We start from the raw sequence: 15,626 nt of genomic DNA, 5'->3' as shown, positions 1-15,626 counted from the left end.
CTTCCTTATCAACATGATTTTCTATCAAAATTAATTATTTCTCATTAATTGTAAAGGATGATAATACGAGATAATGCATTGTACACGTTGTAGCTATTGCCTTCTCTAGATGATGTGATATATGTGTGAGTTTGTGAGCGTCTATGATTGTATTGTGTTTCGCAAAAAAAAAGAGGTATGACTTCCCTATCATTGTACATGTCCTTAGTTATAAATACATTCATACCAAAAAAAAATCTTGAGCAAATTTTGTGACGGAGGGAGTATATAAAATTGGATTAATATAGTCTTGTGCCGAAAAGTGTGGTACGGAATAGGAACTGCAATGGGTACCAAATTTTTTTGTTAAGAAGGAGAAAAAGTACACTCTAATTTTATAGTTGACTTGCAGCTCATAGATACACAAGACAAGACCAACATTGCATTCATTTTGTTCAAAAAAAAAACATTGCATTCATTACCCAATACATGAGACTTGCAAGAAAACGAAAATCTGAATTCGTACATGCTAACCACATACATATATATATATAGTATATGCGAAGGATCAACATGTGCTTAGCCAAATAGCAGCTCGGTGTGTGGGCCGAGGTCCTTGTAGCACACCTCCCTGATGGTCACCTGGCCGACGCCGGTGGCCGTGGACACTTCACGGACGGATTTCCCGGCGCCGGCGCGCTGGACCGCCATGTAGATGACGGCGGCGGCGATAGAATCGGGGTTGCGCCTCACGTCCAGGTTCTTCTCCAGCCTTCGCACGGCCTCCAACGCCGCGTTCATCTCCTGGTCACCTATCCCGACCAGCGCGCCGAAGCGGCGAAGGTAGTCGCCCGCCTGCACCACGGCGCCCATCGTTATCTCCCCCGCCGGCTGCGCGCCGTCCTCCTCCCCGAGATGGATCTTGATGCTCTTGACGAGCCTCCCGATGTCCTTGATCCCGGCCGTCGCGCTGTCGCCCGTCACGGACGCCAGCTCCTTGAACGTCCGCGGCGTGCCCACGGCGCGGCAGGCGACATGGAGGCAGGCCGCGTACAGCGCGTGGCGATTCCGGCACTTGCCGCCCCTGGGGAGCACCTTGGCGTACTCCAGTTTCCTGAAGACTTCCTTGGCGCGGTCCCTGACGGCCGCCGCGAGCCCCAGTCGCGCCGCCATGTCGTCGATGGAGTGGAACGCGTCGGCGAGCGGCTTGTCGGATACCGCGCCGCGCATCTTCGGCATGGCTCCGTCTCGTGAAGGACCTGCAGCACCGCCCGCGCCGCCGCATGTGTCGTTGTCGCTTGTTTCGGGAGACTGCGCGCTGCCTGCTGAGGCAGGGTAGGGGATGGTGGTGGTGGTGGCGGCGATATTGCCGGCGTGGGCGAGGGAATGGTCGGCGGCGGCGCCGACGCCGGAGCCGTCAATGCCCCCAACGGCGTTGAGGAAGTTGCGCCACTCGGAGGACTGGTCGACGTAGCGCTGGCCGATCAAGCGCGAGCATTGGGTGCATACCGTGTCGCCGGATGCGCGGTGGCGGAGAACCGTGACCGCGCGGTTGCAGTCCGGGCAGTAGCGCATGCAGCTGGCGGCGTCGCACATTGTTGCTCTTGCTAGAATTCGGTCTCGCGCTTTTGCTTCTGTTGCATCGATCAACATGTGGGTCGGCGCCCCTTTTATTGATGGAGAAGTAGGTCGGTGGGAGGAGGACACGGTTGGATCGAATTCCTTTGGTCGGATCCGAGTAGGAGTCGTCGTCGTAGTCGCTGCGTACAAAATTTGCGTTTATCCGCTTACGGTTAGGCCTGACCAGCAGGCCGTGTTTTTTTTTTTTCGAAAATTCCACCAATCTATTAATAATCATCAATAGCAGTACAAACTGATCTAAAAATAATAAAAATTACAAGTAGGTCTTTCGACCACCTAGCGACGACTACAAACACTGACGCGAGCCGAAGGCGCGTCGCTGTCCTCGCCCCTCCATCACCGGAGCCGGGCAAAGCTTGTCGTAGGAGAGCTTGTTGTAGTAGACAAACGGGAAGTCGTCGTGCTAAGATCCCAAAGGACCAGCGCACCAGAGCAGCAACCATCGCCAAAGATGACAATTGTAGATCGGAAGAGACTGACATGAAACCACACCAACGAACACGAAAACCGATCGGATCCCGCAAGATCCGCCGGCCACATGACTCCACGCGCCCTCCGCCAATGCTAGACGCACCACCAGAGCGAGGATAGAGCGGGGAGGACCTTATTCTGATATCAAGATGGAGCCGCCGCCTCGGCCAGCAGCCGTGTTGTGCCAGCACAGTGCATAATTAATTTGGGAAGGTCGCTGCAGTAGTGCGCATGGACGCTGCCGCCTTTGGATTGGACAAAGCCGACGATTTTTTGTTCGTGGGTAATAAAAAAATTCTATGTAACATTTGTCCCCAACATTTTTTATTTAGTTGCAAAATAATGGTACTTTTTTGTCAATGGTACAAAAAGTTCCCGAATGAATCACTTTTTCATGCATAAGGCGACATTGTTATACAACATTTATTTGTAATGCATCCAACAATTTGACCTAATGTATCTAGTATTACACGATAACATATGTAACATTGATGCAAATATCTCTGTACCAAATCCATGGAGACTGTCCATGCCCGATTTGAGATCGCCGACAACGAACCCGTCGGTGGTGGAGGAGCAGCTGCGGTGACCAGCGAGAGTAGGAGGAGCAGAAACAGCAGCCGCATGTGAGGGAAGCTGCGGTGGGCGGGCGGTTGCGGCAGCGCGCACATCACCGGAGGTAAGGTGAAGCCAAAATAAAACGAAGCGCGACCAAACAAATCGTCGTATTCCATGGCCGAGCTCGCGGCGTCTTACATGGGTATACCATATCGGGTACTTATTATTACCATCCCTGGTGCAAAATCCAGGAAGGATTAGGCGAAGGCCCATGAAGAAACTGACATGAAGTCGAAGTCCAGTTCGTATATAAATAGAAAAGCTATGCCCATATCGGCTGAACCAACATGTACTCTCTCCGTCCACAAATAAGTGTACGTGCGGGTTTTTCAAGGGAGATTATCAAATGGATAGACAATTGCATTGGAAAGATGGAAACTAACATCTCTCCCCTCTTTAATTTTTCCACCTCCGATAAGCGCATGTAGAAAACAAATATAACATGTGCTGAATATTATTGGATTTGATTTTCCAGCTTTTGCTAATTTAAAGTGCATTAGGAACCTAGAAATACATTTTTTTATGGACAAAGTTTAAGACTAAACGTCCACTTATTTGAGGACGGAGGGAGTATGATCTAACTGACCTCGAGGTGAACTCTGAGACCTAGCCTACTATATAAGTGCTAGGAGGAGTCACCGTGTGGGGATCTGGATTCCACAACTCGCAATACCATGTAACTCTAATTCTCGATAATACAATCTCGGCGATTTGCCTCTGATCATATTTTTTGTCGGCTACCTAGTTTGGCCGATCGGTCTTTGATTCAGTAGTGTTCTCCTTCCTTGAAACCCAAGTCCATAATTATGGGCATTGATAAGGTTACGCCTTGACAATTGGCATCGTCTGTGAGAAGCTTGGATGTTGGAAGAACGGATTCGACGATCTCTTCTTCAAGCAACAACTCGACTAGATTAGGTGTTCAGGTGCGTTTCGGATCAATCAATTTTCGTTCGTCCTGGTCACTTGATGAAAAAATCGGAGAAGTTCGAGTGGACCGACAAGGCGGACCAAGCTTTTGAGGATTTGAAGCAGGTGCTTTCCATGCCACCGGTCCTGGTCGCACCCAAAGAAAAAAACATGTACTTGTACACATCGGGTACAAATCAGGTGGTTAGCATGACTCTCGTAGTCGAGCGACCTGAAGAAGGAAAAGTTCATGGGGTACAGAGACCCGTGTACTTCTTGAGCGAAGTGTTATCGCCCTTCAAGCAACGATACCCGCAATACCAAAAACTCACGTACGGAGTTTTCATGACAGCAAGGAAGCTACAACACTACTTTTCGGAGCACCCGAATTGTAGTGGTCAACGAGGCACCCTTGTCGAATATACTCAATAATCCTGAAGCAACAGGACGTCTCCCTTTCGGAAATCGAGCCTTCCCCTCGGGACATCACGTATGAGAAAAAATGCCATAAAATTACAAGTGTTGCCCGATTTCACAGCAGAGTGGATGGAGCTCCAAATACAGGACCCCTAGATTTATCGAGGGCCTGGATGATGTACTTTGATAATTCCAAGCGACTTGAAGGTGCAGGAGATGGCGTGGTGTTCATATCGCTGCAAGGAGACAAGGTGCACCCTACGGATGAGTTTCTCAAACGCATCCAACAATGAATTAGAATACAAGGCTTTGTTGCACGGCATGTGCATGGCTAAAGCATGCGGTGCGACTTGCCTCAAGATCTTTGTGGACTCCAATCTTGCTGTCAAACAGGTCATGAACCAATGTGATGTTGTACGCGACAATATGATAGCGTATCGGGACATGTACAACAACCTCGAATGATTATTCGACAGGTGTGAGGCTTCGCATATCAATTGGTCAAGCAATGAAGAAGTCGATATGCTTGCAAACATCGAGTCCTAGTGTTTACAAGTCCTGCCATGCGTGTTCTGGAAGGAAATCAAGGAGCGTTCCATCAAAGAGAAGAAGCGGCCTGAGGTGGAGAAGAAAACGAAAACATCAAAGGGCAAAAATGACTCGGGGGCTGTGCTCGCACCCAAGGAGATGAAAGTAGAGGACGCAACAACAGGAGAAACAAAAGAACTCATGATGCTAGAAGTTACTTAGATGCAGCCATACTTAGCATACCTGAGAAATAAGAGCTACCGGAAAACCAAGTCGAGGCCCGACGAATTATCCGACGTTCTAAAGCTTTTCGGGTGGTCAACAGCGAATTGTACAAACTTAGAATCTCGGGTGTGCTCCAGTGATGCGTCACACCCGAGGAAGGACAAGACATCCTCAAGGACATACACGAAGGTATCCGTGGGCATCATGCAAGTTATCGAGTAATCACAGCCAAAGCTTGCAGAGCTGGGTTCTATTGGTTGATTGTTGTACAAGATGTCAAGGAGATCGTCAAAACTTGCGAAGGGTGCCAAATGTTCGCCATGAAACCTCACTCACCAGCGGCAGAGATGGTGCCTATACCTCTAGCTTGGCCTTTTGCTGAATGGGGCCTTGATATGGTCCGCAAGTTACACAAATCTTTGCCGGGAGGACATGTCTTTCTGCTTGTTGCAGTCTACAAGTTCACCAAGTGGATTGATGCAAAGCCCGTCACAATAGCCAAGGCAACGGATGCAGTAAACTTCGTGAAGTCCATTGTGTTTCGCTTCGACGTACCTCGCATTATCATCATGGACAATGACTCAAACTTCACTTCGGGAAAATTCAAGGAGTACTGTTAAAAGCTTAGCTTACAACTAAAGTCTGCCGCTCGAGGACCTGCCGAAGGAAAGTCCAAGCCAATCGGCCATATGCCTTTTGGAAATCTAGCTTCAAGAAGACCCCCTTCTGGCGCCACTCTTTACCTAATAGATGATCTCATGAAGTGCCAGAATTTCATCGTGGATATGTCGACCCTTGAGTAAAGCGAATTGGTACTGATGCGTAAATCGCTCCATAACTGGCGCCAGCCTCACGGTGCACACCTTGGAGAAGATGCGACCGTTATGGGCCTAAACTTCCTTATCTCTGTGGCCCCTACAACCTTATGGATCGAGGTGATAACACATTTAGGAGAGACATAACTAGGGTTGCAATATAGAATTCCTGGAAAATGGGCATGAGCACCGTCTGAATTTTATCGCAGAATTTATGGAAGAAAACCATAGGTAGTCCATCATTCCCAGGCGCCGAATTAGCCTTCATATCGCTAATAGCCTTCTGAACCTCATTGGATAGAAAAGAGAGGGTGAGCTCCACATTCTCATCAGCTGAGACCCTAGCCCTACCTGACAATATGTCCGTAGCTAGTGTGGCCCCTGTCCTGGGTCCTGCCGAGAAGAGGTCCTTCTAAAAGGCATAAATATGAGCGGAGATCCCAATAACATCCTTCGTTAGAAGATCACCTGCCCAAAGACAAGGCATGGCGCATTTGCAACGCCACTCATTTGCAATGGCGTGAAAATAACCAAACACTAAGACATGAATTCTATTAGAAAGCACAAGCTACTGGTGCTTCTACAATTTTTTTCTTAAACTTGCATCTAAGCTCCTTAGTTTATCTTATTTTTATTTATTCAGCGTACACACATTTACATCTCGAAACTGAACTGACTTACCGACGTCATATAACATCAATATGCCAATTTAAGGTGTGACTCTACCTTTTAGTTGGCATAATAATAAAAGAATGAAACAACATTAGTTTTGGCATTGAAAATATGGACGAGGAGAACTATCAAGTCTAGCAGTAGACCCACGGCCAACAGCTGGACCATAGGAGAAGCAGGGGTGCTGATAATTGAATCGAACTGAGTTTGCACTTCAGAATTCAGATGCTGCATCGCTGCCCTGCTCACGGCACCGGACGAAGTGTACGTGTTTCGTTGGGAGGGAGGGTTGGAGAATAAAAACGCCGGATCAGAGGGAATCCTGTACACAAACATTGATGAACCATGTCCTAAGCTGACAGGTAGCATGATTTGTGTGAGCTGAGCTGAGCCGGGTATAACTAACTCGAACTCGACTGGTTTGCAGCCCTGCCATGAACAATACTGAAAATGAACGCAAGTAAATTTATTTATTCCGCAAAGCACCAGACAGTTGGACAAAATAAACTTTACAGCTCCATATTGGAGTCATATGAAACACAAGGGGAAACATATGACAGTTAAATCGGAGGCATTCGACCATTTTGCGTTGATGGCATCCAAGTGGAAGTGCAAATCATTTCTTCGGTAGCACCGTCCCTCCGAGGAGCTTCTCGGAGAGCTTCTGCAACGAAGCGTAGGAAGACCCGCCCTGCTCCACGGCATTCCGGCACACGAGTTTCATCTCCATGGCCTTCTCCTTCGCCTTTCCCCTCTCGTCATCACCGCCCATCAGAGACCTAGCCGCCCGTTCCAGCTCCGCGGCCTCGACGTAATTGTCCCGCTTCCTGTCCGACTCTAATGGTACGGCCACGCCCATGCCATGAACCAACGCGAACGCGTTGAAATGCTGGTCGGCGTCGAGCGGCCACGGCAGCATCGGCACGCCGAACCACAGGCTCTCCAGGATGGAGTTCCACCCGCAGTGCGTGACGAATCCCCCGACCGAGGCGTGCGCCAGTATGTCCTTCTGCGGCGCTCTCTGCGGCCACACCAGCCCTATCTCCATTGTCTTCTCCAAGAACCCCTCCGGGAGCACATCGGCAAGGTTCGCATCTCTGGGGTCACGTGCGCCATGCGAGGTGTCCCCCGGCAGGCCGCGCAGCACCCACAGGAAGCGGTGCCCGCTGCGCTCCAGGCCGTGGGCTATCTCCTGCACCTGCGATGTTGACAACCACCCTTTGCTCCCGAAGCAGAGGAACAGAACCGAGGCCGGAGGCTGCGAGTCGAGCCACCGCACGCACTCGTGCCGCGGCTCAGCTGGCTGGCTTATAGAGATTGCTGGCCCGATAGGGTACACGGTGGGCGCGTGGACACCGCGCGTGCACCGGCCGTCGGCGATGGCGGCGAGGACGCCCGGCTCGAGCTCCGCTGCAGTGTTGACGATGATGCCGTCGGCTTCCATGTAGCGCCTTCCCGTTTCTACGAACCATGTGTACGTCGGGATCTTCCTGTCCAGCATAGTCCGCGGCAGGAAGGACGGCGGCACCGGCGGGAGCCCCGTTACGTCCACCGCGCCTTCCATCTCTTGGAACTCCACCTCCACCTCCCCGTGGAGCGTCGGCGAGCGCAATAGCAGCGCCAACATCGCAGCGCTCGAGGTGAAGTACACGTAGGCTGGGACGGCGAGCTCGCGGGTCACGTCGAGCGCCGCCGTGCAGAAGATGTCGAAGACGAGAGCGGCCACCGGACACGTCAAGCCGGATATGGCAGCCCCGATGCGGGGCACATGGAGCTGCACTATGCGGGAGATGAACTCCTCGATGCCCGTGTGGTCGGTCGGGAGCTGAACGTGCGGGAGGTGGTGGAAACGGATGTCGATGTCGCCGCCTTCCTCCCGGCGTACGTGGCCGGCGATGTCGGACGCAGCCTGCGCAGTCGGCGCCGGCATGAGAAGCACCGTCAGCGAGAGTGCGCGGCTGCTGCATTGGACCATCCGCTTCCCGGCCTCGATCATGGGCATGAAGTGGCCGACTCCCCAGACGGGCAGTAGGACGATGGTCGGATTTGCCATTGACAGTCTTCTCTTGGCTACTCTTTCTTTTGCTGTTTGCTTTTTTCTGAATGACAAATAATGGCATGAGTGGATCTTGTTGGAGAAGCACACCACCGGAAAACGTGTGGTTTCGTGATATGCACTTGAAAGAAGACGCAGTGAGTGATCACAATCGTAGTACTCCATTTCTCTATGCCTTGGCTATATGATTTTCCCCTTTTTTCACAGGATATATTAAAACAGGAGAAACATTTATCTTTGTTTATGATTTATGAGTCGGTCAAACTTGTGAGATGTCATATACTAAGTTGTAATTTTTCTTGCAAAAATTACACTGATCTATTATCATCAACAATATTACAGATAGCCCCAAAAATGATAATATTACAAATACGTAGTAGATACTTGGACCACCTAGCGATGACTAGGTGAATCACATCTTCTGTTCTATTGTTGCTGTAACTTTCGTTGTTAAAAAGGTTACAGCCTCAACCTTAATTTGTACGCATAGCCGTTGAGCAGTCGACCTCACATAATTAATAGCCACCCACCTTTGGCTTTATGTACAGTACTGATGATGTTACCTAGTTGGTGAAAGTTTTATTATACGCAGTGTGCAAAACTATTTAGGTGAGACTAGCTAGGAAAAATAACCGTGCCTTGCTATGACGTCATATAAAATTAAATTGGCAAAATTTCATATTGAGAACAAGCGAGCGGGTAGGGAGGCCTCTGGGGCTATCCACGATACCCACCTGTCGCGCAAGGGCTGGCCAGTGCGAGAGAGAAAGAAATGTTGAAATATTGGGCCCACATTTGGTGGCCCATACTAGATTTCAGATTTTCCCTATAAATCTCAAAGCCCACTTAGTGGCAGCCTTGTGAGTTTGAGCCCAAGTTGGTGGCAGCTCACTAGGGAGTGGCAAGAGGTGGGAAGTTTAGTCCCACATGGAAAGTTGAGAGGAAGTTAGACCACCTTATAAGGTGGGTTGTTCCACCACTAGTGAGTGAGAATAGGAGTGCTACACGCGCGCGCTCCTCCTCGCTCGCTCGTCTCGACTCGACACGACGCGCGCGCGCCGCGCTCGTGGTGAGTGGATTGAGCGCTCGTGCGACGTGGGCGTGGCCCACGTTGCCTAGGGTTTCCCGAGCCTATATAATCTCTTGCCCGGCTACCGCAGAAACATACTGAATACACGAGTTAGGGTTTCCACCTCTCTCTGCTTGCGCCGCCATCGTAGCCTACTCCATCCCGCGCGCCGACGTGCATCGGCGAACGGGAGAGCAGGTCTCCGGAACCGCTCGTCCTTGCGATCCTGTACGGGAGAGGGCGAATTAGGTTTTTGGGAAGCGCTATGCGCGACTGCTCAAGCTCTTCACCACGGGTCGCCTTCCGTCCAAGTCGGGCGGTGCGGCCTACCGTCGTCTTCAACGCCGTCTACTTCGACCCGTCGTCCCGGTCGTCAACAACGTTGTCATCAACAACGTTACTGCTGCGACATCATCTGCTACACCTCCACCGCCACCACCACCAGATCGGTACGTGCGACATATCTCGATCTGTTTAGCGATGGATGCTTTACTGTTTGTACTCGCTGCTACTCATGTTGATTAATGCATCTAGTATGTTCGAGTTTCACATGTTAGTAGTTGTTGTCATCATGTTTTATATTCTGGAATTAATCATGGAAATTGTGCCTAATTATCCAACAATCCAAAAACCTAATTGTAGGCAATTTCCTGAGTTAACAATGGCTGGTTTTTCCGATGCACTGAGGCCGGATAAGTTTACTGGTGTGCACTTTAAGAGGTGGAAGTATAAGGCCATGCTCCGGCTTACTCATCCGAAAGTGTTCGAAGTTACCGATGGTTTACCCGAAGGAACTATATCCGACCAAGATCGAACAAGTTCAAGGAAAACAATACTCTCTTCGTCGGATGCGTTCTAAGTATTCTTGCCGATCGTCCGTGTGATGTGTACATGCACTTAACGGATGGTAAAGAGCTCGGGATGCACCGAATGCTAAGTTCGGTGCAACCGATGCGAGCGATGAACCGTACATCATGGAGAGCTTCCATGACATCGGGATGGTTAACAACCGTTCTGTAGTCGAACAAGCTCATGAGATACAGTGCATTGCGAAAGAGCTTGAACTCCTTAAGTGTGCCTTACCTGACAAGTTTGTGGCTGGATGCATCATCGCTAAGTTGCCCCCTTCATGGAGGAACTTTGCCACAACTCTCAAACACAAGAGACAGGAGATATCGCTGAAAATCCGATAGCATCTCTTGATGTTGAGGAGAAAGCTCGGGCTAAGGATAATACCGAGAAAGGAGAGGGTCAGTCTAGCGCCAACATGGTGCAGAAGAAACCCTACAACAAGAACAAAGGGAATAACAAGCCCTCCTTCAATAAGCCTATGAAGACTACAACCTTCAAGAAGAAGAAGATGATAAACAAAGCAGATCTGAGCTGCTTTACGTGTGGATAGACTGGCCACTTTTCTAAGGACTGTCCAGAGAGGGCAGACCGCAAGAAAAAGGCAAGGCAAGTCAACACGGTGACCGCTAGCAATGCTGATGGGTACGGTAATCTCTTTACTGTTCTTTCGGCATTTCAATCTCCATGTTGGTGGATTGATACAGGTGCTAATGTTCATGTGTGTGCTGACATATCCATGTTCACTTCTTACCGTGTCGCCCGGGATTCTTCCGTCTTAATGGGGAATGGGTCACATGCTTCGTTCGTGGTGTTGGCACGGTAGATCCGAAGTTCACTTCGGGGAAGATCGTGCGATCGAGGAACGTGCAGCATGTTCCCTACTATGAACAAGAATCTCGTTAGCGACTCCCTTCTATGCAGAGATGGGTTTAAGGTTGTTTTAGAGTCGAATAAAGTAGTTGTTTCCAAGTTTGGACAATTTATTGGTAAAGGCTATGAGTGCGGAGGCTTGTTCCGCTTTTCGCTTTCTGATTTCAGTAATAAGTCAGTGAACCATATTTGTGGCAATGTTAGTGATGATACCAATGTTTGGCATTCTTGTTTATGTCACATTAATTTTGGTTTAATGTCTCGGCTATCCAGTTTAAGTTTAATTCCGAATTTCACCATTGCCAAAGGTTCTAAGTGCCATAGTTGTGTGCAATCAAAGCAACCTCGGAAGCCTCACAAGGCGGCCGAGGAGAGAAACTTGGCACCTCTAGAACTCATACATTCCGATCTATGCGAGATGAATGGTGTGTTGACAAAAGGTGGAAAGAGATATTTCATGACATTGATTGATGATGCGACTAGATTTTGCTATGTTTATTTGTTGCGAACTAAAGATGAAGCTTTAGACTACTTTAAAATTTATAAGGCCGAAGTTGAAAATCAACTAGAGAGAAAGATCAAGCGTCTTAGGTCGGATCGTGGTGGCGAATATTTTCCTAAAATCTTTGATGAATTCCGTGAGGAACATGGCATTATTCATGAGAGGACGCCTCCCTATTCACCCCAATCAAACGGGGTTGCCGAGAGGAAAAACCGCACGCTGACCGAATTGGTGAATTCCATGTTAGCCACTACTCGGTTTATCTAAGGCATGGTGGGGGAGGCTTTATTGACTTCATGTCATGTCCTGAATAGAGTTCCTAACAAGAATAAAGATAAAACCCCTTACGAGGAGTGGGCTGGGAGAAAACCATCACTTTCGTATTTGCGCACATGGGGATGTTTGGCGAAAGTCAATATTCCAATTACTAAGAAGCGCAAACTTGGACCAAAGACAGTGGATTGTATATTTCTAGGTTATGCTCCTCGGAGTGTAGGATATAGATTTTTAGTAGTTCAATCCGAGGTACCTGATATGCATGTTGATACTATTATGGAATCTCGTGATGCAACATTTTTTGAGAATATGTTTCCTATGAAAGATACGCATAGCATTGCTAGAATTTCTACTGAGATAATTCCTGAGTCTAGTACATCTAATGAGTATTTTGAACAATCACATGAGAATGTTACCGAGAAGGATGACAATGAAGCTCCTAAACGGAGCAAGAGACGAAGGATTGAAAAATCCTTTGGTGATGATTTCATTGTGTACCTTGTGGATGATACTCCCACGTCCATTGCAGAGGCATATGCATCTCCAGTATGCGGATGACTCGGAAAGAAGCTGTCCATAATGAGATGGACTCGATTCTTTCTAATGGAACTTGGGAGCTATCGGAACGACCCCATGGATGCAAGCTCGTGGGCTGCAAATGGGTGGTCAAGAAGAAGCTAAGACCTGATGGTACTATTGAGAAGTACAAGGCGCGGCTTGTAGCTAAAGGCTACACACGAGAGAAGGCGAAGATTACTTCGACACCTATTCACCTGTCGCTAGACTTACCACCATTCGAGTACTACTATCCATGGCTGCCTCCTATGGTCTTATCGTTCATCAAATGGACGTAAAGACAACTTTTCTTAATGGAGAGTTGTAAGAGGAAATCTATATGGATCAACCTGATGGGTTCGTAGTAAAAGGTGAAGAAAGAAAGGTGTGCAAGTTGCTGAAATCTTTATATGGCCTGAAAAAAGCACCTAAGAAATGGCATGAGAAGTTTGACAGAACTTTGACTTCTGTAGGCTTTGTTGTCAATGAGGTCGACAAGTGTGTTTACTATCGCCATGGTGGGGGCGAAGGTGTTATACTCGTGTTTGTATGTGGATGATATTCTGATATTTGGTACAAACATGAGAGTAATACACGAAGTCAAGTCTTTCTTGTCAAAGTGCTTTGATATGAAAGATCCGGGAGAAGCCGATGTAATTCGAACATCAAGCTTATTAAGAATGAGAGTGGGATTACTCTAACGCAATCCCATTATGTTGAGAAGATCTTGAGCCGGTTCGGCTATATTGATAGCAAGTCTTCTCCAACACCTTATGATCCCGAGTGTGACATTACGCAAGAACCGGAGGATTGCCGTAGATCAACTGAGATACTCTCGGATTGTTGGCTCACTCATGTACTTAGCGAGCGCGACTAGACCGGACATCTCTTTTGCTGTTAGCAAGTTGAGTAGGTTCATGTCAAACCCGGGTACTGATCATTGGCATGCACTTGATAGGGTCATGCGCTACCTATGTGGTACAATGAGTTATGGGATTCACTATTCAGGGCATCCAGCTATGCTTGAAGGATATAGTGATTCAAATTGGATCTCAGATGTAGCTGATCTGTACGCCACAAGTGGGTATGTATTTACCTTTGGAGGTGGCGCAGTGTCATGGAGATCTTGCAAGCAAACTATATTGACGAGGTCAACTATGGAAGCAGAACTTACTGCTTTGGATACAACCACTGTTGAATCAGAATGGTTGCGTGAGCTCTTGATGGACTTGCTCGTGGTTGAAAAACCTGTTCCGGCAATCCTTTTGAATTGTGACAATCAAACCGTAATTGTCAAAGTGAACAATTCTAAGGATAACGCGAAGTCATCAAGACACGTCAAGAGACGTTTGAAGTCTGTCGGAAATTGCGAAACTCCGGAGTAATAATCGTTACATATATTCAAACAGACAAAAACCTGGCAGATCCCTTTACAAAGGGGCTATCACGTAATGTGATAGAAAGTGCATCGAGGGAGATGGGTTTGAGACCCGTTGATGTTACACCATAGTGGTAACCCAACCTTTGTGATCGGAGATCCCGTGAATTAGGACCTGGGAAGAAAAAACTAGTGGTTTAATTGAGAAGAGTATGATGTAATCCTCTCTATGTGAAGATGCACAACTCTCAATTGTTGTAAGGCAGGTTGGCAAAAGCCTTAATGTGTTTATGTTGGCTATTTTAGCAAAGATGTTGTCCTACAGAGCATTCTTGAAATAACACACCTATATGAGTCCGATTGTTAAACGTCGCAATCTATGAGATTTGGGTGATCTCTAGTAAACTCATGAAGAGACCACGAAGTATGACGCATATGCTTCACCCGTGGGGTAGGCTACTGGCAGCCATGTACTGGTTATGACTTTGAGTGAAACCCTGTTCACGCAAACCTTGCAATTCAAGGCTTAGTCCATTGTTCAAGTGTGAATGGATGTAGCTTAAGGTTCTAGGCGGAAGTTCAACTTAACAGTCTCCGCTGAAACACTGGTATATAAACAAGCAACAAGTATTGGTAAATCTCTAAATGGGGATTTGAGATCTGGTGGGGGATTGTTGAAATATTGGGCCCACATTTGGTGGCCCATACTAGATTTCAGATTTTCCCTATAAATCTCAAAGCCCACTTAGTGGCAGCCTTGTGAGTTTGAGCCCAAGTTAGTGGCAGCTCACTAGGGAGTGGCAAGAGGTGGGAAGTTTAGTCCCACATGGAAAGTTGGGAGGAAGTTAGACCACCTTATAAGGTGGGTTGTTCCACCACTAGTAAGTGAGTGAGAATAGGAGTGCTACACGCGCGCGCTCCTCCTCCTCGCTCGCTCGTCTCGACTCGACACGTCACGACGCGCGCGCGCCGCGCTCGTGGTGAGTGGATTGAGCCTCGAGCCGAGACTTTCCTTACTTTTTGCAGCTCAGGAAAACGAAGAGAGTCCTTGACGGACGCATCGCAGTTAGTCGGTTCGGGTCGCTCCCGGATCGTGGGCTATCTGTAACCGACTCAAAACGTTCGTGCGACGTGGGCGTGGCCCACGTTGCCTAGGGTTTCCCGAGCCTATATAATCTCTTGCCCGGCTACCGCAGAAACATACTGAATACACGAGTTAGGGTTTCCACCTCTCTCTTCTTGCGCCGCCATCGTAGCCTACTCCACCCCGCGCGCCGACGTGCATCGGCGAACGGGAGAGCAGGTCTCCGGAACCGCTCGTCCTTGCGATCCTGTACGGGAGAGGGCGAATTAGGTTTTTGGGAAGCGCTCTGCGCGACTGCTCAAGCTCTTCACCACGGGTCGCCTTCCGTCCAAGTCGGGCGGTGCGGCCTACCGTCGTCTTCAACGCCGTCTACTTCGACCCGTCATCCCCGTCGTCAACAACGTTGTCATCAACAACGTTACTGCTGCGACATCATCTGCTACACCTCCACCGCCACCACCACCAGATCGGTACGTGCGACATATCTCGATCTGTTTAGCGATGGATGCTTTACTGTTTGTGCTGCTGCTACTCATGTTGATTAATGCATCTAGTATGTTCGAGTTTCACATGTTAGTAGTTGTTGTCATCATGTTTTATATTCTGGAATTAATCATGGAAATTGTGCCTAATTATCCAACAAGAAAAACACGAAAGAAAAGTTGGGCGAGCAATGAAAAAAATGGTGAAGTGGATTACTCTCACGCTT

At 48.4% G+C, this 15,626-nt stretch overlaps 2 protein-coding genes across 2 annotated transcripts; both read right to left on the bottom strand.

Moving 5' to 3' along the window:
* Positions 1 to 558: 558 nt before the first annotated feature.
* On the bottom strand, positions 559 to 1,575 carry LOC124672509 (transcription initiation factor IIB-like). Its single transcript, XM_047208729.1, has one exon. It carries the CDS (start codon positions 1,573 to 1,575, stop codon positions 559 to 561), a length of 1,017 nt encoding a protein of 338 aa, XP_047064685.1.
* A 5,145-nt stretch (positions 1,576 to 6,720) lies between these two features.
* LOC124672508 (anthocyanidin 3-O-glucosyltransferase 2-like) lies at positions 6,721 to 8,496 on the bottom strand. Its single transcript, XM_047208727.1, has one exon. It carries the CDS (start codon positions 8,494 to 8,496, stop codon positions 6,892 to 6,894), a length of 1,605 nt encoding a protein of 534 aa, XP_047064683.1. The 3' UTR covers positions 6,721 to 6,891.
* Positions 8,497 to 15,626: the final 7,130 nt, after the last annotated feature.

This window comes from Lolium rigidum, chromosome 7 (genome assembly GCF_022539505.1).
Source record: "Lolium rigidum isolate FL_2022 chromosome 7, APGP_CSIRO_Lrig_0.1, whole genome shotgun sequence".
Lineage (NCBI taxonomy): Eukaryota > Viridiplantae > Streptophyta > Magnoliopsida > Poales > Poaceae > Lolium > Lolium rigidum.
Note: the sequence above shows the minus strand (reverse complement) of the source record. Positions and strands in the feature narration are given on the sequence as shown.

Excerpts from the sequence above, each read along its gene's own strand:
- LOC124672508 (XM_047208727.1), bottom strand. The coding sequence starts at position 8,496 with ATGGAGTACTACGATTGTGATCACTCACTGCGTCTTCTTTCAAGTGCA.
- LOC124672509 (XM_047208729.1), bottom strand. The coding sequence starts at position 1,575 with ATGTGCGACGCCGCCAGCTGCATGCGCTACTGCCCGGACTGCAACCGC.